The 25,953-nt window shown below is 37.5% G+C and overlaps 1 protein-coding gene across 4 annotated transcripts in view; it reads left to right on the top strand.

The window, feature by feature from the left end:
• SEMA3D (semaphorin 3D) overlaps positions 1-25,953 on the top strand; it is a 139,181-nt gene that overhangs the window by 55,091 nt on the left and 58,137 nt on the right. For all 4 annotated transcript variants that reach the window (XM_021300628.2, XM_005512063.3, XM_021300627.2 and 1 more), the window contains exons 3-6: positions 6,294-6,454; positions 18,428-18,490; positions 20,168-20,287; positions 24,395-24,488. In XM_021300628.2, coding sequence (XP_021156303.1) covers positions 6,294-6,454; positions 18,428-18,490; positions 20,168-20,287; positions 24,395-24,488 — 438 coding nt within the window. The remainder of the gene's footprint in view (positions 1-6,293; positions 6,455-18,427; positions 18,491-20,167; positions 20,288-24,394; positions 24,489-25,953) is intronic.

Here is a 25,953-nt window from a genome sequence, read left to right as displayed (position 1 = left end):
TACCATTTTTCCAGATTTAAAAGCACAAAGACAGCACTGTAGATAGATTTTATTCCCATTTCTGAAATAAATTAATGAAATAATCTGCAGTAGTCTTATTGTAGAAACACATCCTTTCAAGTGAGCCTCACTGATGTGAAAGAGAATCAGATCCCACAGCATGATTTTTTTTCTTATCTTTATGATTGGAGTAGATATTGCGAAGGTTGTCTGAAGATAAGATAATCTGTCCCTTCCCAATGAAAAGTGTAAAATATGTTTTCACAACACTGCACAGAGAGAATTATTTCTTAGTTACCATTGCCTGTAGTGAAGACTTGAGAAGCATAGTGCACAAAGGAGCTGCTTTAATTATGATTTTTCTGGGTTGTAAAATGCTGACAGATTTAACATCTATCAATAAGATGTGGGAATGTTAAGTTTGCTGATTGCTGAGCAGGTCCGTAGAAATGCCTGAAGCTCAAAGTGAAAATGCCTTGAAATATCTTAGAACCTGCAGCCGACTCTTCCTCAATTCGTGGAGCAATATTTGAAAAGATTTGCTTCCCAGAGTCACCTTCCTAGACTGTAATACCCTCCTAGAGAACAGTTCAATCCTAAAAGAGGAACAGAAATATGTAACCCCAAAATATGTGGTGAAAAACAAGGTGGTTTTGGGGGTGACTCAGAAAGACAACCAAGATTTTGATGCAATATTGTGCCAACAAGAAATAATATTTTCTCTGTTCCCAGTAATCCATATCCTTTTGGAAAGCTCCTGCTGTGCCATGAATATGACATTTTCCTCCAGGCCAAATAAAATTAATTTTATAGCAATGAGAGCTACATGGCATGCACAACAAATCACCATTGTTCATGTTGAGATGCAATTAAACAAAATATAACTTGCTTCTTGCAAAAAGTACTAGAGATTGGTAGTAGACTGGAACTATTCTCTTTGCCTTCATACAAATACATCTGGGGTCGATTGGATCTTTTAAACTCAGAAGACTTTAGGAATTAAGTAAATTGCTGTATTCATGCAATATTGACATTTCTTTATCCCAAAAATTTAATTGAGACTTCACACAATACCCATGTAAATTGTAATGTATATTTTCCAGCACGTGAAAGGACTTGCTCCTATCTAGGGGAAAATGACATGACATTTGGTTTTTTACTGTATATGAGAATTAGAGAATTATATATATGTAGCCTCTAAATTCCTTCAAAGGTGTCATTAGATGTAGCTGTTTTGTACCCAGTTGAGGAGTTCCTTTTCTGTCAATTTAGGCATAGTGCATCATTTAAAAAATGTCTGTGACTGGCCGCCAAGGCAATTCTGGGTCTTGACCAAGTGGTTCCAGACTGATGCATGCTTGCACCGTGATGGATTTGAGGAATGACGGCACATTCACCACATATGTGACTTGAGGCTAAGAAATCTAAATATGCTGTATAAATGCAAATATATGTTACCAGAGCAGAATGACTTTTTTTTTTTTTTTTTCCATTTAAAGTCTTTATGCCATAGGCCTGCTGCTGGACATTATTCAAGTAAGCAACAATCATGCCCTTGTGAGCCAAGTCCACTGAGATACTTTTGTAAAAAAAAATTAGAACAGTCACTATTCCAGCTTCTACTACTCAGCAATGAAACATTAACCCAGAAAGTGAGTTTGCTGCGTATTCATTTAATCACCAGATGGGAAAAAAGTATTTAATTTTCAGTAAACCAGTAAATAGACACAATAAACTGAATGGTGAACATGCACTCGTTAGAGACCATCCCTGTAACTAATTTTGTTTCTGTGCATTGTGAGAATGTTGTTTATACTAGCCTGTCAATAGAGATGCAGTGATTCAAATCAACAACTTGCTCTAAGCTTGAAAACCATTGGGAAAACATGTTTTTTGCACTTATATTTTCCAGCGTAATATCTTTCATGATATTACATACGTCTATATGTGAGGGGCAATTTCAACCCATAAGTTTGGATTGTTTTACTTTTATGGAACGAGAACAATTATTAATTTGGCTATAGTTTAATCAGTTCTCTGTTAATGTTTGCTTCAAAAATTTTATTAGGTCATGTTTCAGTTTTAATCTTATCAGTGGCCATGTTCAGGGCTTTATTTCCAAGCGCTTTTCAATAGTTAGAAAATAACTAACCAAACCTGATTCTTCACCACTTTGCAGCTTGTGTTGTCACGGGTGTCAGTAAGAAATCAGTGTGCAATGCTGTCATTTCAATCTGGAACATATTGCACATGTTTTCCTTATGATGCAGTGAAACAAATGACTGTACAAGGCATCAGACAGGGCTCGTTCCCATTTGGGCATTTCAGACATGAGACAACTTTTTCTCTCCCTCTTGTAGCTGTCCTAGGTGGTTATTTACTAAGAAATACTAGAAGTATTAAGCAATATATGACAAATGTCCTTTTGGGATGGTCACTGCAGAGATCATTCCTTCCAAATATGAAAGAAATGGGAAATGGAGAACAGCCTTAGTCATCTCCTTTCAGGCATGTGGAGAATCAGGTCTACATATTTTGGCAAGTGACAGATTTGCAAAGACACATGGATTGCAGGGCTCTAAGCAATGGAAGTGCTTTAGAGCATTTGCACACATGTATCATTTACCTTCAGTGAGATCAAATTCCTATGGCTGGGGAAGAGAAAGAATTTTCCTTCATATTCTGCATCTTAGTTACCCATGTCCCACAGGCAAGCACTGTGATATGACTGTAAGCTTGTCATCAGAAGATATTTAAAACTAATAGGGGCCGATATGGATTGCTGAAATACAGTAGCCTGTGAAATTCATTAATCTATCCTGTTTATTCATGTTAATGCCTGAGAATGATTAATTAATAGATATTGTGATCCTGTGTTGCTCTTCTTCCCTCCATCTTATCTACTAACTGGGACACAGAACTGTTAAAGAGAGATTGAATCTAGACTGTAGAATTTATAAGGCATTTATTATTACATATAATGTATCATAATCTAGTAATGCAGCCAGCTCTGAGGTCATGGGTGGAGAAGTGAAAGATGATTACTCAGAAATGATGTGCTCCAGCAATGCTCAGCTGATAAACAGTATTTTAGGGAGCAACTGAGAAGAATTTGAGTAGCCCAAGGGAGCTAAAACTTCCTGCTGTGCTGTGATCAGCATCAGAGAACTCTTTCCCAGTAAACAACTCCATCATAACCAGCATCAAGATTTTCCAGGCAGAAAAAAGCAAGGGAGGAGATTTATACACAGTATGACATTTAATGAAAACACATCTACACCACACACAACAATTAGTAGATTTTCACTAGGAGTGGCTGCCCATCCTGTATCAGACAACTCAGAAAACACAACTGTCGGGAGACATACATCTTTATTTCTTATTTGTTGAAAACACACTAGTGGCATGAGCTAAGCTTCAGGAGTTCTGTGCTTACAGGGATTCTCTTTCTTCTTTTTAAAATTTGTATTTATTTATTACACTGGCTTGGTTGTTTTTCAGCCAGGTTATTCTTCAGCCAGCTCTAGTGTAAGAAATAGTTTGGATGGGTCTTAGGTTTCAACCTTAAGTTGCTCCTAAGTGAACTTGCTGTCAATTAATAAGCAGGTCTTTTAAAGTGTTACTAATTGAGAAAAAATAAAAAAAAAAAAAAGAGGAAAAATAAAACCCAAACCCTGACATCTTTGTCTTCAGAAAACACAGGACAGGTGGAAAGCAGTGTAGTGCTTAATGTTGGATATGATTTTCAATGTGAAGATTTTTTTTTCAAAGTACTGCCAAATAAATCTCTCCTAGGGGACTAGGGGCTGCAATGCAAGACAATTTGTTTGCAGACTGTACCTGAACAACATTCAGCAATAAGCTAGACAAAACCACATGAGCTTAAGTAGAAGTGCCTGAGCCAGAAAATAATTGTCATAATTATATACCAGGTAGTCAGATTAATAAAGCTAAAATATTTTTTCTCCCACAGTGCTGTTTATTATCCAGCAAGAGGACCTAATCTTTGCTTTGCCTGTCACATGTTTAGTGAGAGACCTTGAAGAAAATGGTTTTGTTTTATTTTTTCTCTTTGTTTTGTTCAGGAGTTACTTTGCAAAACATTGCCCTTGATTTTCATCACGAGCAGGACGAGTAAATAACTTGTATTGTTAAGTCTGACCTGTCTAGCAGGAAGGCTACATTGTCAATACAGTGTCAGGAAGGTGGAAATACCCTTAATTTTATGTTCCATTAAATACAAGATTTACCTTGCAGTCCCAAGATTCCTGAATAGTTTAGCTTGTAGAGCTTGCTTGTGGAAGAACTAATTTATATGTTTATTTTCATTCTCCCCAAATTAATGACTGCCCAACAAGACTAAACTCTTTTTGTGCTCTTTTCTATACATTGTTTGTGTCCTCATCCAGAATTACATCCACAGACTCTTAATTAAGCAAAAGGTTACAGACTTTTTACTTTACAGCCTTTTAGCTTTTTTACAGGAGAAGCATAGATTCTTTCATTAGTTTCATAGGAAAACTTGTTTTTCTTAATTAGCTTTTGAAGGAGATAGAAGTCACTTTTAAATCACAGTACAACTTGAGTGTCAAATTTGTGCTTTTAACAGGGAATGATAGTAATTGAAATGATAGTAATTGAAAATTTAACTGCAGCAATTCTCTATACTGCCACCAGAGCATAATACTAGACACTGGAAAAACTGAACTTTATATCAAACTTTCTATACACATTGCGGTTGTTGCCCTCTTCCAGTTCTTCTTAACCATATATGTCTAAGTGAAAATCAGTAATGAGTGTTGTCCCTTAAGGGTCCATAATGGGACCAATGCTATTTAATATCTTCATCAAAGACATAGTGGGACTGAATGCACTATCACCAAGTTTGTGGATGACACCAAGCTGAGTGCTGCAGTTGATATCCTTGAAGGAAAGGATGCCATCCCTCATCTACTTGGACTAAATGATCTTTGAAGGTCCCTTGATAGGCTAGAGGAGCAGGCCCATGCAAATATGTGAAGTTCAACAAGGACAAGTGCAAGGTCCTGTGCCCCAGTAGGGAACAATCCTTAATATCAGTACAGATTGAGTAATGAACAGATTAAGAGCTGCCCTACACAGGAGGACTGGTAGATGAAAAACTGAATCCGAGCCAGTAATATGTGCTTGAAACCCAGAAAGCCAACTGCATCCTGGGCTTCACCAAAAGAAGTGTGGCCATCAAGTAGAGGGAAGTGATTCTCCCCCTCTACTCTGCTCTTGCAACACCCCGCCTGCAGTCCTACATCCAGTTCTGTAGGCTTCAGTACAAGAAAGACATGGAACTGTTACAGTGTGTTCATAGGAGGGCAATTAAAATTGTAAGAGGGCTGGAGCACCTCTCCTATGAAGAAAGGCTGAGAGAGTTGGAGTTGTTCAACCTGGAGAAGAGAAGGCCCTGGAGAGACCTTATTGTGGTCTTTCAATGTATAAAAGGAGCTTATAAGAAAGATGGAGAAAGACTTTCTACCAGGGTCTGTAGAGACAGGACAAGGGGCAATGATTTTAAACTGAAAGAGGGAAGGTTTAGATTGGCTGAAAGGAAGAAGTTCTTCATGATGAGAGTAGTGAGAGATTGGGGCAGACTGCCTAGAGAAGCTGTGGATGATCCATCCCTGGAAGTGTTCAGGGTCAGGGCAGATGGGGCTTTGAACAACATGATCTGCTGAAAGATGTCCCCTCCCATGATAGGGGCACTGGCCAAGATGATCTTTGAAGGTCATTTCCAACTCAGCCATTCTATGAGTCTATGATACCTGTCACATCTAACTGCTGTTTCTTGCTCCTAACTGTTCTTGCTGGCATTGATCTTCACTGATATATATGTAGAGCACTAAATATGGTGAGATATTGATCTTTGATCATGTGTATGTGATCGATAAGTATGATATAATCACATACTACTTTTCTTGCAACAAAGGAAGTGTATAGCACATATTTTGCAAATATTTGTCTTTTTTGTTTGTTTCTAGTTTCTGTTGAAGAATGTGATACCTTTAGATCATAGACACAATTTATTAAGAAAATTTCATAGAAAAAAATGTTTTATGAAATAAATATTACCCAATTTGGAAGTAAAAATGACAAAGAAAACCAAGGTTAACAGGACCTGTACTATGACCCTGGAAAGACATTCTCTAAGACTGCAGTTATCTCACCAGCATATTCCATGCTGGTTGCATATATTTATAAAAGACACCAATGAGTCATATGTAAACATTTTGATTATAAAGATTTTCTTCATTTTCCCACAGACTTGCTGCTTTCAAACAGCTGCATCCCATTCCTGGGCTCAACAGAGGGGCTTGATTTTCGAACCCTGCTGCTAGATGAGGAGAGGGGCCGGCTGCTAATCGGGGCTAAAGACCACATCTTCCTGCTCAACTTGGTTGATTTAAACAAAAATGTAAAAAAGGTCAGTTTATTTTCTGTAGAGTTCATTTCATAAATTCAATTTTGTTCCTTTGTCTCTTTTTTTTTTTCCTCCCTTCTTCAGTGTGTAACTGGAAGATTCAGCATGCACTGCTGTGTACCAAAATTTGATAATCTCCCTTCCCATGATTACACAAATTATCTTTAATAAATTGAATTTCTCATAGTATGTGACCTCTTATGATACTGATGGCCTGCAAGAGGTCACCTACCTGGAGGAGCCCTGCAGTGCATGAAAGTAATATCAAAATACCAGCAAAAATGCAAAAATGCCAATCAAAGTGTTTCCTGCTTAATTTCTCTGGTTATGGTCATCCTCCTCAAATAAAAGTGTTTGAAAGAAGATAACTGAAGACAGCTCTTTCCCTGTTTCCTGGCATCACTGATATTACATTATTTTGATATTAGACAGAGCAGAGGCAATTTGAATGGTTTAAATTATAATAAAAATGTTAGTAATATTAACATTTGTGCTATTATCTAGAATTGCTAGTGACAGGAGAAGCTTCCACTAAGATCTACTGTATTCCTGTGCCCATGGCCTGTGACAACATATTAACTCCAGACAATAAGATGACAATTTAGCCTTCAGTATTTCTAGTAGACACAATGAATTGGAGCTTTTGTAAGCACAATTGACTGCTACATGTAAAAAACAGATGCTTGCACAGGAACACACATGGCTTTACTGCTTCTTCCAGATATGCTACTTACTGAAGAAAATTTAAATTCTCAGCTGTCTTTGATATTTTCTTTAAGCACCAGAAGGAGGTTTTAAATTACTGTGTTCTGCTGTCAGCTCTGAAGAGGTAACTGACCCTGAATTAATACAACTGCAGTGCAGGGGCTTGGCAGGTGTAACAGGAGACTATTTTGCCCCACATGTCTGAGTGCAACACTTGCTGTGGTTGTATAGAAGAGATATAGTACCAGGTTGAATATCTTATTTCTTATTTTGACTTCTGCAATACTCCATTTGTCAGGTTCTTTAAAACTCAGATTTTGAGTGTTTCAGGATGTTTCTTCTCTGGGATGCTTTATCAAGCACTTTAATCTTCCATCTCAGTAATTTACTAAAGAAACAATACCTTCTCGATATATTGTATTGATAGCAGCATTATTTGGATTGCAGATTTTTCAGACTAGAGATTGATTTCTGGCATAGGCTTTCTGTAGAGAACAAATTTTGTTTGTGTGAAAAGCAGATTTTTGTTTCTGTGGGATGGTGCTTAACTCCTGGGACATGCTGAGTGCTGTCACCTCTCATTATGTTCAGTGATGCTTGATTAGTTCAGAGCTTTCTGGAGGCGGTAGCACCCCACATGATCTACCCCTCTAAGTGACTAACATTTTCCCTTTAGCCAAACCACCACTGATCATTATGGATGTTGTGCTTTCCAAGAAGAGCAGAACACAGACTGAGCTAGGAGAATTAGTGTGCAATCAGACAATGCCATTTAATATAGATATTGTAGAGCAAAGACTCACTTTATATTGAATGAAATTTTGCATTTAGTAAGCTGAATAGAGATGTATGTCTACACGTCTGTGATTAGATGAAAGGAGGGAATAAAATTCATAACCACTTGCATATCTGGATTAAATAAATTATTGTCTGCAGGTTCAAATACTTCCACTTCTCAGTTTAACCATTCAGATCATTTTTAACTTTTCAGACAAAACATTGAGGCAAAGTATATTTAAGCAGCTAAAACTGACTGAAAAGCTCCATGAAGCATCCTGCTGTGCTGATGTCCAAAATATCTGTGAGCATTTAGCAAATTTATAAACTTACCCTCTTGGGTAAATGACCAGGTAATGCAAGACAACATCACAGAAGCATTTCTTTTTGGTTCCTCTGTGCTGTGCTGGTAGAAAGATGTTTGGGGAGGGAAGAGATGACATGAAGGAAGTTATATGAGTGGTTGTGTATAAATCTCAGTCACCGAGGGGGTCTCAATGCTAAAGGATACTCTCCAGTAGCAGGGAAGTGTCAGAAAGTAGCGTTTGCTGGTGCTGTGTTTAGACTGACCGTGGTTTGGGTTGGCGTCAGGCCAGGCGGCTTGCTTCCAGGCTTTCCCGGTGTGAGGAAACCACACATGTTGGGACTACAAGGGTCTGAAGTGTGTCCTTTGTACTCCTCCGGAGTAAGAGTCATCTGGAAAAACAATATCTGCTTATGTGCAGCCACTAAAATGAGAATTGATTAGAATATTGTTTCTGCCTGTAAATTATGTGTTTTGTAATGGCTTTGAGGGAGGAGGGTTAAAAGAAACCCAACAAGTTGTGGGGAGTAAGAGAGGTGTAAGAGCTTTGAAACTAGAATGCAAGACTGTTCTTAATTTGGGGCTTTCTTTCTTTAAAACAAAGCTGTACATAAATTGTAGAATGCTCTGTGCTGTATAGATTCAAATTACTTTAAAAAAGTTCTCAATTTCAGACATTTGTTATACCATACCATACCATACCATACCATACCATACCATACCATACCATACCACTGATTCACCAAAAAGCCAAACCAGGATCTCTAGCAATTTACTTTCAGAAAATCCTCATCTGTGGATATAATTACTTGGAAAAAGTATATTAAAGATGAATGCTCTATATTCAGATGTTTCTGGAATAGTATTCAAAGAAACACCCAAAGCACTGTATTCTTTTCCCTTTTTTAGGGTATACATATACATCATTTAATAACTTCCTTTTTGAAACCTAATTGTTTACCTAAATTAGTTAATTTAACTTACACATATTAAGTTATGGCTTTATTTCCTGGTATTTTTTTCCTGATGAAATAAATCAATAGCTCTTCTCGAGTTCAAATTTCTAAAATTATTGTAGTTCTTATTCAATTTATGATGTAATTGGCTGAAAATTTCCTTAGCTGGAAGCTTGAAAAAAATCCATCCACTTCCAGTGCTTGCAAACCTTATTATAAAACAACAGTAAGCACCACAGTATAATAGAAAAGTCTCCCACAATGAAAGACAAATGCAAATGCTAAAATGGTTGCACTCCACAAATATCTAAACCTTAGCAAAGGATTATCATCTTTCTGTAGCAGAGACATAATTTCTACGAACTTATCCTGAATAGAAGCCTACAGTTCCTGATGCAGGAATAACATTATGAAGTGTCATAGTCTTATCTTGAAAGATACTGAGATGCCTGACAACTATTGTAAGATATTTATAAACTGGAGGATTTGTGGTTCCTCCTTATGAGCAAAATAAAGATGTTCAGCAAAAGAAAGAAGAAAAGAGCAACATCCCATATTTATCAGGGCATTGCAAATGTGGACAATAAATCTGAAGACAACTATGTTATAACCAATAAAAGCGCAGTGTAAAGCAAACGTTCATACATGTTTAATAGCGTGAGAGGTTGGAAAGCTGTAGAAGAAATCGTATAGGAATCCGAAGCTCTGGGATCCTGCTGGAAAGATTACTTTGGTATATAGAAATTTCTTGAGAGTTTGACTAAAGCCTTTGTTATTTCACTCCTTAAACTAAATAAATACTAAATACAAAATGTTTTCAGCTGGGTAAACACTTATGAAATAGCTGCAAAGAAATATTGTACCTTTCTGTAAGTTGTGTGCTGGCTAACAGTGCAAGTGGGGTTATATGTCAGCACTATTATCACTGTGTAATCCACAGTGCAACCCGCCCATCTCTGCAGGAATAGGAATGCTATCAAGGGCTGACAAGCTTTTGAAAAGCTGCCAACCTGCAGGAGCTGTCAATGCTAGAAGACACAGCCACATGTGGGCCAAATAGATAAACATGTCAGATCCCCAATAGCAGCTTTGGAACAAGTTGTTTTCATCGCCCTCACTGTGTGTTGGCACAGGGTCACAAATTATTGTTGCTTGGAGCATCTTTAGTCGCTACTATTTTTTTGGCATTACCAGGTGCAGCTGTCTTGTGACTTATTCTTTAATACCCTTTTGTATTGATTTTTATCTCTATTTCACAGTAAAACTACATATGCATATATATACAATATCAACTGGGTAAATGCTTATGGAATAGCTACAAAGAAATTCTGCACTTTTCTGTTAGTCCAGTGCTTACCAACAGTCCAAGTGGGTTATATATCAGCACTATTGTCACTGGGCAATATGTGTAGTGTGACCCACCTACCACTACAGGAAGGAGAACATATGCATATTTATGTAAAATGACAGATATAGGAGTCAAATTTTACCTTCACTGTGCTGGGAGAACTCCTGTCAGTCTTTGGAGGACTGAGGGAACAATTGTGTGTGGTGTTTGGCTGCATGATGGGTTAAGTCACAACAAAGTGTAGTCTCAATTAGAAATTAACCCACTGGGAATTTAACCAGCATTCAAGGGAGGATTTGGTTCTTGCCATCAAGCCAGAGCCTCTGGAATGCACAGAGAACTGGAGATGTTTATTGCAGTCTTGAAACACAGTAACACCAAGATTGGTCTTGCCTAACAAAATACATGCTACATATTCTGTATGTCACATGGAAACCAGTGGAGATATCTAAAGTTATGGAAGTGGAGGCAGGAGTACTAAGTGTAGAATAAACCCAGTAGAACTGGAGGAGGATGATCATGGGTCCATTTGGGATCACGTTCTTTTGTTCTCAGTTTCTGTGAATAGAAAAAGTTCTAAGAAAAGAAGTGAGATGAGGCTGAGATTTGACAGGAGCCTAGTTTGATCCTCCACACATAGGGAATTGTTTTCCAAGTGTAAATGCATGCTGATGGCTCTACTCTTTAAACAAAATGAACTTTTCTGGCTGTTGCGGTTCATAAAATACTAATTTCCACCTATTTTAGAGTATTTCCCTTCCTCCTCAAATTAGTAGAAGTATTATCTAGCTGTCTATCCATCTTGTCTATCATTTACAATAAAACAGGCGTGGTTCTACTGGGTAGCCATGTAGCTTAGTGTCCTGTCCCCAAAGATGGTCAACAACGGGAACTGAAGGATGAGTGTAAGAAACTTCAGGTTAGGGACTTCCAGAGGCAGATGTGATAACTTTTTGCTTGCTAATCCTTGGAGGACTTTTATCATTGAACTACATAACTCTTGTTTTGAACCTCTGAAAGCCTCTCGGACTCCATAAAATCGTTTGATAAACTTAAATTTAGGCACCTGTGTAGATAAGGCAGAAGCTTTTAAACAGTGTTTACAGACACAATACAACAGACTGGGACAAGATGTGAAGAAATCAGTAAGTAACGAGAATGACAGCAATCCTAGGTGGAAAAGAGTGTCTCTGTTATTTCCTTTTGCATTGTTACCATAAATTATGCTTCTATAAACATCCGCTGTCATTTTTATATTTTACCCATATGTTTAGGTATAAAGAACTGCCAATATCCTGCTCTCTGAAAATATTTACTATGTTAGGCTTTGAGTTTTTCAAAGGTAGGATTTGTCTTTAGTCTGCAGTGATAAACATGTCAGGAGCAATGCCATTTACCCTAAAAATCCTGGTGTATGTTTTCTTTTTAGGAAAAGTACATGGTAGTCAGAAGTCTGCTATGGTTGTACTGTGGAAAATGAAGTGTAAAAGCAATGAAGACTTTCAAGATTTAATCCAGTGTAAATGAAATAAGCATCTGGTCCATTTCCTTTTAGCTTTCATGTATGCTCATAATGCACACAGGAAAATGCCCTTTTCAGAAAATCCTTAAGTACTGAAAGCACTGTCTACTTGTAAAGTTGTTTTGGAGAGCAGGTCACAGTTCAAGAGGAGAACTGTGGCATGTGGGGATCTTGCTTTGTCTCAGACAGATGCAACATAAAAACCCCTTTTGGTTCTAATAAGAAGTTTCACTCTAACAGCGACTTCCTAAATTTAAGCTACCAAAAGTCTGTGAATCTGTTATCCCAATACAGAATAGTTATTTCCCTTTGACTTCCAGTACATTTTACTCAGTGTGACAGCACCACAAAAATAAGACAGTACCATACACTGGCACTGGCACTTCCCGCAGCATTGCAAATCATTCTGAATCAATCCTCATATCATCTCCCCCTGGCCCTGCCCCATACTATATCAAATGATATCTTTCAGAGATCCACTCTGCTACTATGAAATAATTGGAGTTGAAAATTCCAGTCAAATCTCTCCCTGGATATATATGGATATAGGAATTAGTGCATCAGTATAGGAATAACAGTCGGAAGAAGGAAAGATTGTGGCAGATATAAAAGATATTTAAGAATACCTTCCTAGCTTCTAGGGATCTCTAAGTTTTTATGATATAAAACTGTTTAGAAGAAAGCTAGGTGAAAAATCTAACTCTAAAGACAGTTTGGTTAGCTTTCAAATACAGGGAGAAATTCAGATAAGGAACTCAGATATATTAACTTTGTTTGCTGATGACTTTAAGGGGTTGAATTCCAGAGTACAGCAAGCGCAATGGGGTCTGGTTACAGAAGCTGCTTAGGGTAGCCTTGCTCTTAGGATTTGTATGTGAGAGTAATCCGTCAGTTTCTCCAAGTTGTGGACTTTCCATACTGCACACATGAATGCAGCAGGTGTGAAGTATTCAGAGAGCAACTGGTATACATGCATGCTATACTAAAATAAACTCATTTACCCATTAATTAAAATAGTCTTTATTTTCAGCAAAATAATACTAATAAACCATTAAATTCTTTCCTCTGTTTGTTGGGAAATTCAATAAATTTCCGGTGCTTTCAGCAATTTTCAGTGAAGTGACTCAGGGTCAGCATATAGAAGTGACAAATGTCCTAGTTCTCAGGAAGCAATCCATGAACACCCATTCTTATGTTTTTGGGGTGTGGTATGTATTATATTGTCTTATGCAGAGTGTGACAGCCTTATTGGATCACTGTCATATCTCTTCTCAGTGCTTCTCAATCTTACTGTTTTCCTCTCATTTTCATTTTTTAGCAATGAATTACTAAATTAAAAAAACAAAACAAAACAAAACAAAACAAAATAAAGAGCAAAAGAAAAAAAGCAGCTCACATTATCATCATTTTACTAGTGGGAAAACTGAGACCTGACTGTCACATATCGTAGGGTAGTGGCAAAACTGGGATTAGATTGTCTCCTGTTTTTTGGATCATGTTGCCCTCTTTACTGTGCTGGCTTTATAGTCGCATTGGATAAGTCATTAATCTGTTATTACTTTTTTTTCATTCAAGGGAGTAGTTTCTCATGGAGGAGAGTTTCTCGTGGGGAGTATATTGCATATGTCAGCATGACAATGGGCTTACAGCTCATTCTGGCTTTGTTCTTGGGAACCTGCAGTTTGGAGCATTATATGGGGAATACACTCCTATCGATTAGCTTAAGTTTCTGAGTTATGGCCTGGATGATTCGCAAAGCCTTAATGAGACACTTTGATGCCCCAGAAGCTGTAATTTAATTGTATGCCTTTCCTCAAGCATCAATACAACGAAAATCTAGAGCTTAGAATAAAACAAGAGAAGAAAGTGAGCTTACTCTTGCTGTATCAAGCAGTTGTTTAAAATCACTGCATTTTCATCTTAAGTGCTTCTACCACCTCTTATTACTTTGAAATAGAAAGGAAGCAATACCTTTCTTCACAGGACTCAAATGCAGAGAGTGATTGCTACGGGACATGTTGATCAGCTGGTGTCCTTCACTCCAGACACAGACACATCCTGCTGGTGCTACATGTACCACTAACAAAACACTTGGAGTTTCTTGTAGCAGAGACTGCACTGATAGAGAAGTGCTGAAGCAAGTGTGCAGGGTCAGGCACGTGAGAGTCTCCAGTGAAACCCCCAGGGCTGCTGAAAGCCATCAACCTCAATGGGAGACTCAAGTGCTTGCTGCTGGCATGATCGTGGCTATCTTGGAGACATGAGACTGGAAGGAGTCACGTTGGTCAATTGGTCTCACTCCCTGCTATCACCAGCAAGTACCTCATGTAGCAGTTATTTCTTTCGTAACCTGCTCCAAACCTGCTGTAAGGGGTCTTGTGGGATACTTCATGCAACGTCTTTAGCAAGGTCATTGTTACAGACCTGATCCTCGTTAGTCTGATGTTGTGCATTTATTTATTTATCATCTACAATCTGTATTTATTTATGACCATTTTACATAATTTCTTTTAACTGTTTATAATTCTGGTTCTTTGGTTCTTTCTGCATAATATTACCAGTATTACTGATGCTTCCCAATTTGATGTCACCTGCACATGTTGTAGAGTGCAGAGATTTTGCCAAAGCTACTGAAGGGTATAAGAAATAAGATGAACTCCAGCTATTATTTGTATCTACATATAATTATATATATATTATCCATATATAAATGTGTGGGTTTTTTCTTTGTTTCTCATTTTGTTTTGTTTTGCTTGGTTGGTTTGCTTTGTTTTTTTTTCTTGTTGGTTGGTTGGTTGTTTTTTTCTTAATTCACTTTTTGCTTTTCATTCCCTTCTTTTAGTAAAAATACATGTTTGGAGGAAAGAAAAAAGTTACTTTTAGAAATTCCTCTGGTTCTGATCTGAAAAGGACCTTTGTGGTTTTTAATGTTTTGTTTTAATCAGATATCAATTTTCAGCTACCCTTTAAAGTGATACCTTATCTGTCCTACACTTATGTACTGCTTAATTTTGTTCTCCTGGGAGGCTTTCTTTTACTCTGTTAGCAGAGAACTTATTAGCTTGCATTCATTAGGAGATTTTAATTTCTTTCCTGTTGCTAAATTTAAGAAAATATTTGTAGAATTATTTAAAGTAATAGTAAGGTATCTTTTTTATTGACCTGTAGAAGATAAAATCAGGAAATCACAACAATAGCCAACCTTTAGAATTTTGATATGGATGTTTTGTAAGGAAAATAAACTGAAGATTAAGGGCAGAAAAGAATCCTGTTTAAGTATGTAGTTCATCTGTTTCAGCTAGTTACCTTCTTGATTTAAATTCAGTAACCCCACCAAGCTATTCTAAGATTTCTCTAGAAATATCAGATACAGATGTAACCATGAAATATAGATTGTATATAATTTGTGCTGTTCATAACACAACATGATTATAATTTCACATGTCAGCGATGTTGTCACCATTATAATGAAGTTTTGGAGGTTTGTTTGTTTGTTTTTACTTTCTTTGGGGTTTTACTTTTTGAAGAATTTGAGAAAAAGACTTTGTTAAATAAGACATTACCATTGTGAATGTAGTATGTGAACTGAAAAAAAATATGAAACAAAATGACCAATTTAAAAAGCCTCAAAACATCTACAATCTCAAAGATTTTAAACATAAAAGAAACTACTGCAGCATCTAGTCTAGCTTTTTGCATCTTGTGAAACTAAGTTACTTGTCTGAATAAAATATAATATTAAAGCTTAATTTCCTCTGTTAGAGAAAGAACAACACAGATGCATGTAAATAAGCTTATGAATGTAAACATTCAGAGACACACTTTTCACATGAGTAAAATTACTTGTCTGTCAGCATTTGAGGGAACCAAACCTGTGGTATGGTTGCAGAGCATGTGATCTAGTAAAAAAAAAAAATTTAAAAAAAAATGCTTTTTGCTCATTATTATGCAATTTTCTTGACCTATTACAGATCTGAACTGACAGTTTCTGGGAACCTCTCATTTCTTTCCTAGAAAGCAAATAAATATCACTTTAACTCCCCCATATATAATTGCAAATTGATTTTAAAGTTGGATAACATAGCTTCACTTTTCATTGTCTAATATGGCCTTGTAAAATGCTAAATACTGAGACTGTTGAGTAGCCAGAAAGTAAAACAATTGATTTTTCCATGATAATTGAATAGGGTTGGTTATCATAGAAAAGAGGGTGTGTATATCTCTAGTCTGACTGGTCCAACTTGTGCAACAAACAGGAATTCCCATGAAGGAATCTGTAGAAGAATTGTTGGTAGAGTCAAGACCATTAATATATGTGATGTCTTCAGGCAGATGTCTTCAAATGTAACTGTGTCTCCCAAAGCAGGGGCCTGGTTCTTCTGTGTAGTTGGCAGGGAGGGATGGGCATTTTCAAAAACTTACAGAGGGACATTTGCTACCTAACTGGATGCCCAAAATTGGCCAAAAGACTCCAAAATGCCTGAAAAACCTCTAGCCTTCTCTGTTACTGATACAGAGATCTTGAGCAGAATTAGGCATAAAGCTTACAGACATGAGAGCTGAAGGTCAGATCTCAGCTTAAGTTTGCTTGGATAAATGAATTTGGAGATCCATGATCTTAAATTCCCAGCTGTTCCTTTTCATCAGCTTTTCTTCACCAAGACCTCTTAAACTTCAGGCTCTCCTTCACCTTTACCAGTGGCACTTGGGAATGATCAATGCTACAACAGAGACCTATCCCACTCTGCCCAGGCAAGAGCCCAGATGAGTTCACTGGTGCTCCTTTCAGCTCTTCCCAGCAGCTTTGCAGTTCTTCCAGTATTTTCCTCTGTACTTTCTGGCATTGCATACTGTGTAATCCAGACACACTGGTATGGCTGGCTTCAGATTGCTTTTTTTGTACCTGGATGCTATCACGATGTCATTCTGAGAAAATGCTCTGAGAAAGTGAATTTGTGCTCCGGTGCTGAGATGTCGTTATATTGCCTTATCTCTGAGTTTAAGTAAATATTGCTGAAAAAGGGTTAAGGTTTAAGTAACTTTAAACACGTTATCTGTACTAGGAGCTTCTAATCACCAAGGTGACTGTAAATTCACTTGAGAGAAAATTAATTTCTCTTCAGAAAGCATACATTTTCACTGGGAAGAGAAAAGGAAGAAGTGAAATAAAAAGCTTGTTTCCAGATGGAGAGGAATACAAACTATAGATTTTGGACAGTGATAAAGCTGTTTGACACAGGGCGCTCTTTCCCTTTCCTTAACAGCATGGGACTGAGCCTGTGTATGTAGCAAGCAACACCCCACAAGGCGTCAACAGCTGGGTGATAGAAAGGGAATACTACAGCAGTTAACTTCTCTTGCATGTCATTGACTTGTGCATCCTTCATTTATGAGGACTTCTTTTTTTAATGTATAGTATAATAATTCTTTATTTCTAAATAATTCATTATTTAATATTTTATAAAGTGTAGTTTGAGACTCAACACTACTCTAAAGCTTCTGTGACTACTACTAACCTGCATACTGGTTCCTGGGACTTGAGGTAATTTCCTAACTAATATTTGATCAAAAATTTTGGTGATTTGGTTCTGTTGTTATTATTAATCATGAGAAATGGCATTATATTTGTCCTGTCAAAATGAGAAGGAAAAAAGATCCATCTTTAGCATGGTGATTCTGGAAGACTTCATATTTAGCTTCTGTTTGAATTTAAGAGAATCAAACATATACTAAATAACATCCAGTTTTGGCTCTGTTATTGAAATCAATGAGCCATAATCTGAGTTGTTGTTCATTGATATTTCTTCAATAATATAATTGGGATTACAGTAACTGATAGTAATTTGCCATCTGTCTCCATCTGCACCAAAAACCTAGTTTACAAAATTCTGCAGTGCAGCAAATATACTTTTTGTTCTACAAATTCTCCTTGAGCTACCTCTAGTTTTTTTAATATAAGTAATTTTCATTTGAAAATTTGCAGAAATTGGCCAAGTTCACTACAACAATTTAATCACAAATGTGATTTGCCTAGTTTTGCAGTTCAGTTTAGTTTTAAGGTGACTTGGTTCATCATCAGAAAAACATACAATTCTTAATGGTGACAAGGTGTGCTAGCCAAATCACCTAAGTATTTTTTAAGATACTGTGATGAAGAAATGAACCAAGAACAGGCATCTTGATATAGAGCCTTTTCATCTTTGTAATGGATCCCTGTATTTGAAGTCATGTTAATTTCAATTGACATTCCAACTCCTTCAGCATAAATAAATTGTTTTAACTGTTCATTCAAGGAAATAAACTACAGTCACAGGAAAATTTCATAGTAGTCATAATCTTTGTCTTATTTTTAACTATGTTACAGATTTACTGGCCTGCAGCAAAAGAAAAGGTAGAATTATGCAAATTAGCTGGGAAAGATGCCCATGTAAGTATGGTATACTATATTATATATCTGTGTATTTGTTCCTAAATGCAAAGAATGGGTTAGTAAGCTGTTGTTACACCTTTTTCCTGAACTAATTAACTGTGTTTTCCTTATTTATAATATATATATATATTTCTATTTTTTTCTCTAAATGTTAATGATTCAAGAAAAAAAACGTTGCAAGCAGCAATTGTGCTAAGCCATCCTTGTATGTAGCAAATGCAACTGAGAGATGGACTTTCCTCTGAAATGTATGCCAGGCAACACTCTTCTGAAATCCTCTCTTTCCCACCAAACTGCTCCTTTTTTCTTGGGAATATCCTGAATGTAACTTCATTATAATTCATTAACAAAACAGAGTAGCAGAGCAGAGTAACAATTAACTTAATTTGCAGCCAGTTGCAGTTAAGGTTAAAACACGATCTCTGACTTATTAGCTTTTTCCTGGAATCACAAATCTTCTTTAGGAATTGTATTTAAGGTGCATTCATATATACGGTAAAGTTTCATGTCTCTTTTGGGTAGCACAGATTATATCATGTGTCTAGAGCACACTATAAATGTAAACATTTCCTGGCTGTATAACAAAATTTCTTCTCTTTCTCTCCACAAATCCTGTGGTTTCTATCCAGCTTGTCTGTTACCAAGGTGGACGCCAGCTCAAAGCACTCTCTCATCTCTCTGTCTGAGGAATTTCTACTTTTTATCCTGACTTATTGCCATCCTTATCTTTACAGCAGACAAAACCTAAACAACACCTCTGCTGAGCACTGGGAAAATTCTGATACCAGTCTATATGGAGGATTTGTGCTGATCTATTTCTAAACTAAGACAAAAGGAAAGGGACCAGAAAGGGGAATATTTTTTTTTGCACATAGATTATAAATATCTCCTTTTTGCTTCCTACATTGTCTCTGCAGTTTGCCTCTCAGGTGTAGCTTGAACCTATGAATAACTCTCGTGTATTTCCTCCTAAGTATCTTGTTAAATGTATATGTATTTATTTAATTTTGAGGAAGGTTGAAGCAAGCCCTTCCACCAATCCTTGCAGTGTGTGGCAGCCACCTGTGCTATGCACCAGCAAGGACCAAACTCGGCTGGAGCCAGGACTGACCTGAGCATCCTCTCAGACTCAAAAATGCCCAAATAAAAGTGACCAATAGAATGTGGTTGGTGCAAAGAAAATTCACTCATACATAAAACATACCTTTGGAAGTATGTTGAAGTTTCAGTCTACCACAATTTCTATCATGTAATTCTTGGTGTTAAAGCTTGTGCAGAACCCTGCACTGGGAGAAAAGGCAGGAGGATTGGCAGCCAGATTAACACGGTGTCTATCCAACCTCTGTTCAGTTGTTGACAGGGGATGTTTGTTACAACACAGGCTGAGTAGATATTCTCCAAAATGTGCTGTAACCACATTGCTTCTCATGGCTGCAGATGTTAGAGGAGAATTAGGCTTGCAAGTCTGATTGATGAACTGCCTAGGAGATAGCCACTGCAAAATTGTATCTGTCACAACTTTGAACTCTTTAGTAAACAGTCTCTGCTACAGTAGTTCTGAGTTTACATGCATCAATACTACAGCTATAACCTACTATCTATAAAACCTAGTACCTATAATGTGAAAGAGAAGAACAGACATAAAAATAACCTTTCTCTTTCTTTTCCCAATAGACAGAATGTGCCAATTTTATCAGGGTTCTTCAGCCCTACAACCGAACCCATGTTTATGTCTGCGGCACAGGAGCGTTTCACCCTCTCTGTGGATACATTGAACTTGGAACACACAAAGAGGTAATTTATTTCCTCACTACTCTGACATATCAAGGAATAACCCCCATCTTGTTTAGCATTCATCATAGATTGGAAAATACTACACGAGTGTGTAAAAAATGAACTGACAGCAGCTTGTGTAAATAATAGGGTAAATGGTGGATTTTGCAGGTCAGACAGGAACTCGTGTTCTCACATTTGATATGTGCATATCTTTTTTGAACAAAGCACTTTCCTCAGTAAAGTTTAATACACAAAGTTCTTCAGAATGACACTTTCATATGATTAACTAAGTGAAGAGAACATTTAACCCAGATGTCTTTCTTTATAGTAAGTCATTTCCACACACACTTTTTGCTTTCATACACACACACACAGAGTTCAAGATGACACTTGTAGGTCTATTTTTTTAATGTATATACACCCTTGGTCAACAGAGATGGTTTTGTATCCCTTGTGATACAGAAATTGTAAAGGGTCTCTGAGCCTGAGTCCAAGGACAGCACCTCATGACTTTGCAGATGTTTTGCAGCCCTGTCACTAAGTAGTTGTTGGGTATCTTCCATCATTAGTGGCATATTCCTGAACTGAAGTTAGCAGCTGATTGGTCTTCATTTGCTGGTGACAAAGAAATCTCTATCTTAAGTGGTAAATGTTTGAGACCTAACCCCCACAACAGAAGCATTTTGGTGCTGTGTCAAGCAGCCACTTAGTACACAAGTCTCTTTTTAACTCCTATATGTATAACACCTTCGCTATATTTATAATGCCAGCCCTGTTCTCAGAGGGTGTTGAGATGTGACCTGTCTGGCTGCTTGCCTGTGGTGCAGGCTTTCTATTTCACTATAGAAATAGCTTTGTCTTTTCTTTGGGTCTCAGTGAAATTCTGGAACAGAAGAAATTACCTCTAATGATATATTATTAAGTGTGATAACCTGAAGTATGCACACAGTGCAGTTATTCTGACTTATGGTATCAGGGACAGATGTTCACAGAAAAACAAAGTAAAAAAAAAAAAAAAGTATGAATGTTTGACCAAACTGAGACCCATAATTATATTCCATAAAAATCTGTGGGTGGGTTGGTTGATCACTCCAGAGGGGCTGCCTATATTACAGAAAACTGAAGCTGCCTGAAATCTGTATGGTGGTGTTCTTCCTCTAATAAGCCATTACTGCTCCTGGTATTGTTTGGTATATGCTGTATAATTGGGCTTGTGATGAAATAATTTTGTAGGCTTCTTTGCTTCACTACTTTAAATATTCCAGATGAAGCAAATGAACTTTTAGATCCTTTGTACCATGCTGATTCCTTAGCCTGAATGATCAAATACACAGCTGAATTGAACACAGCAGCTCTCAGCAAGAGTATAAGTAAAACTCTGTTCTACCTCAGGGTCATTAGCAAGATGCCTTATTCACTCTACCATTGCACCTTTAACTACTTCATTTGTGAAGGTTGTTATGAAATTATGGATTTGGTCTGATTGTTCAGTCTGGCAGCCAGTCTAGACAAGGGGTCTGTCTCAATTAGATGTGACCTATTACCTTATGAGAGGAAATAGAAGAAGAATCCCAGTATTGTATTTCCTAATCCCCTCACTGTCCCACAGTCCTCCGTCTCCTGCATTCCTCCTGGTTGCTCAGCTGCAGTGGTAGGTTGGAGAGTGTTCAGCACTACTTGTGCCTCTTCTGATGGTGCATCTCTTCTACAACCTCTTACTGAATCAACAGCTTTGAATGGCATGAGGTTTATTTCCCCTTTCCTTCTTGGATCCCAAACACCTACATTCACTGTCCTGGTCTTGCCTCTCCAGATAAATGTGGCATGGCAGGAGGGTCCTGAGGACAGACCTATTGACATGAATTTGACAGGCAGCTGCAAATGCCTCCTGCCAGGAGTCCTAAGTGGTAATTCAAAGCACTTCTATTGCAAATCTGTTCTTTCAGTGTGTACCCCACCTTTTTTTTTTTTTTTTTAATCTTTGAGTTATAAGAATGGATAACGGATGTTTGGTAATTAGCAGCCTCTACAGGAACCTGTGGGATGCGTGGGAGAGCCAGGGCCTGAGATGGCTTCACGGAGGCTGTGAAACCAGGCAGTGCCTCGCTGACCTTTGAAAGCTGCTGGTGGATCTGCCCAGTGGCCTGCTGACCAGGGCCAGTGCTGTGAAAACAGAGAGGAAAACAGTGTGGGTCAGGTGACTGAAAACCACAGCAGATACTGCTTTTGAAGCAGTACAAATCCCTTACGGTATCACACAATTAAAGGGGATTAAAGTTCTGGTCTTGTTATTGCTGAAGTTGCTGCCAAAACTTCTCTTGGCTGGTGAAGAAGAGGCTTGGACTGGTTGGTGCTGTCAGCCACAGCTCTCCAAGGGATGCTCTTTTCTTTGAAAGCTTTGTCCAAAACGAAGGCAGGAGGTTAATTCTGTGTGAATGGCTGGTAGTGTCCATCAGATTGTCTGGGTGAAGTCTGAAATATTTGATGCTGATCTATAAAGCCTTCAGTCCCTTGAGTACTGCTGGACTTGGAGACAACCCCTTTTCATACAATATGGAAAGGATCTTCTGAGCAGCTCAGGACTGCACACCTTAGAAAAAATAAGAATGGGACACTAACATAGTAAAAAAAAAAAAAAAAAAGAATCTTAATTATTAATTTAGCTTTGTACTTGGTGTGCTCTGACTCACTTCAGTAACCTGAGAATTTGGTTTACCTGATATCCCACATATTTGGGAAGATAAAAAGTATTGTTGTTTGATTATTATATTTTGTTTCATATCAGCCAGGATTGCTGGAGGAAATGGAATTTATGTTCATAGATTGAAACTGAGTTTTTCTTTTCTCTTAAGGAGCTTAGTTAATCAGTATCCTGGGCTTTTGTCTTCTGAGCCTAGACAGTTTAGGAGACACCTCAGTGAAATAAAAAAGTTTGGTCATTTATAATCTGATGTACATTAAGGATGAATTAATGTGTTGTGAAATCTGATCCTATGTGGCCATCTTTGAGCACACTTAGCTATCATTTGTATTCTTCAGTCCTCTTGAAAGGCAGAGATACAGAAACAAATAATTAAAATCACTTTACCCTTTTTAAAGTAGTTGTTTAAATCATAGAGGTGTTTTGGGTTTTTTAAACTAACTTCAAAAGTTGTGTCTCTACAGTAGACATTAAACCCACAATGATTTGATTCCTGAACACTAGTGGGATTTTCGATATCACTGTAGGTTGAAGAGTATGTTAACCATACTTCTTTGTGTTGGCAGTCTGCCTTCTCTAACAGCAGCAGAATTCTGAAAATCGAGTCTTTATACCTGCAAATACTTCACTTTACTCCTCTGAGCAACCAATTTGTCTTCAAAAGGACTCACTGTGGTTTTCAAGTTAAGTGCTCTTTTAGGAAACCAGTGAAAGGAACAAGTAAAAGCATTCATTTTGGCAATTCCCAACAACAGCAAAGCTTCAAATTGCTGCTTATAGCAATGGAGTTGTTGATTGCCCACTGGAAAGATCAGGAATAATTTTAAAATAATGTCTTTTCTTTATCTTCCTCTATGTCCTGGTTCTGTGACCCAGGAATTAATCACACTGTATTTGGGAACTACAAGGATCTATTCTGATATCTCTTGTATCACTAGCCTTGTTAAAAATAACATGAGAGAGCATATGCTGCTTTCATTTAAAAGGGGCTGAACTGTATCTGCCACAAACATTATTCAGCAGTCCCTGGAGAAATTTAGGAGTCAGCCAGAATCCCTTCTGGGTCTCCTGTTGCAATACACTCTATCAGCACTTTTCCAAATAGAAGCCAGTGCCTTTTAAGTACAATCCAGCATTTAATCTAAATGGAAATGAACAATGCATCTTTTTTTTTTTTTTTTTTTTTCTGAAAAGAATTGTGTTTTTCTTAGTTTTGTGCTTCACTATAGAGTAAACAGGATACATTAAAATGATAAGTGAAAAAAATCCAAATAGAAAACAGAGGCACAGACAGTAAATATCAATGCTGAAATGACAGTTGCGTGATCTAATACACCTTCACTTCATATCTTAGTAGAACAGTCCATCTAAGTAAGTTTTTCTCTGCAGCCACACCAGGATAATGAATATGTGTTTATTCTCAGGAAACGGTTTTCCGGCTGGACACTCAGAACTTGGAGTCTGGCAGGTTGAAATGCCCTTTTGATCCCCAGCAGCCCTTTGCTTCGGTGATGGCAGGTAAGAAACCATCAGAGCCAGTTGCTTCTCTCAGATGTGTGATGGGTTGATAATGCAAAGTCTGGGGTCAAAGGCTCAGAAGATGCCATGGCTGAAGCTCCTCTGGTTGTGTTTCTGATGCTGGTTTGTGCTCTTGGAGCTGAGGGAGCCTTCAGTCTGCAGACACCAGAGAGCTGGAGGTGCAGCAACACAGAGACATTTGAGTGGCTGTGAAGCCTTTGCCACTTGAGCAGGAAGGCAGTTTCATCCTCACCCAGTCATTTCTCCTTTAAGAAGAAAGCAAAAAAACCACACAGACAGACAATGTTTCAAGCGCTTCTGGGCCTCTTTTTGCAATTATCAATATGTTCTGCCCTTTGAAGTCTGCTGACATCCACTATTTCCATAAATACATTTTTGAGGTTTCTATTTACTCGAGTAGCCACTTCTGAAGCTGGAAGCCCGGGAACAAGATAGTGCGATCTGCCTGCTGCGTGCATCGCAGCACTGTGTGGTCTGACATTTGGTGCCGAGGAATGTCAGCTTGACCTCTGGATTTCAAATCACTGTAAGAGCAACTTTTGTCATGCTTTCGTTCATAGCTGTGGACAATTTTCATTTAACTTGTCCGTCAAGCACATGAATACAAGATAAGAGTGAAGCGCCATGACGTTTTCATTTACAGTCAAAGAGCAGTGGTGACAATGCTTTGAAGTATCGGTCACTCTGCGTTATAAAAAGAATATGACTAATGTTCAGTCTTTATTCTCAGATAATAAGATAGATGATTTGTGAATCTGACCCAAGAGATGGGGCAGGACTTCCTTTATTAAAGACAATAGATTAAAGCCAGCACTTATTCTTCTCAGGGACCCCTAGTACTGTTTAATGACCGTGAAGTCTATTTTTAAAATGAGATTCTAGAAACTTCAATTTTTTTTTCTTTTTTTTTTTTTTTTTAAATGCAATAGGACCCCATGATTTATTATAGTGTTGGCTAATTTCAGTAGTACTCTAGTGCTTTGACTGCTCTATTAAATCTTGTGAAATGAAGAAGCTGCTGTGTTTCAGCTAACTAAAACATGAACTTCAGTACATAAGAATTTTCAAGCTAGATAAAATTAAAGGTCAGAGTTTCTAGTATCCCTTCTCTGTCTGTGGCTGCTGTCAAGTGCTTTGCAATAATGTACAATGGGCATTGTAAAGAGTTACAGGCCTGACCAGAGAATGGTCTATCTTTTGATGATTATTTTGTTCCCAAGAATACTAGGAGAGCAGTATAGCTCATAGGTAAGATACTGCACTGGCATGCGGTTCCATCTCTGCCACCGATGGCATGTGATTTCTCTCTGTTTAGTTTTATGTACCTACTAAATGACCATAAATATTACTTGTATCCTTCAGAAAGCACTTTGAAAACCGTTATACATATATGAGCTAAAAAATGTTTCACTATATTTTCATTCATATATGTAGGTTAATAAAA

The sequence above is a fragment of the Columba livia genome, chromosome 1 (assembly GCF_036013475.1).
Source record: "Columba livia isolate bColLiv1 breed racing homer chromosome 1, bColLiv1.pat.W.v2, whole genome shotgun sequence".
NCBI lineage: Eukaryota > Metazoa > Chordata > Aves > Columbiformes > Columbidae > Columba > Columba livia.
Note: the sequence above shows the minus strand (reverse complement) of the source record. Positions and strands in the feature narration are given on the sequence as shown.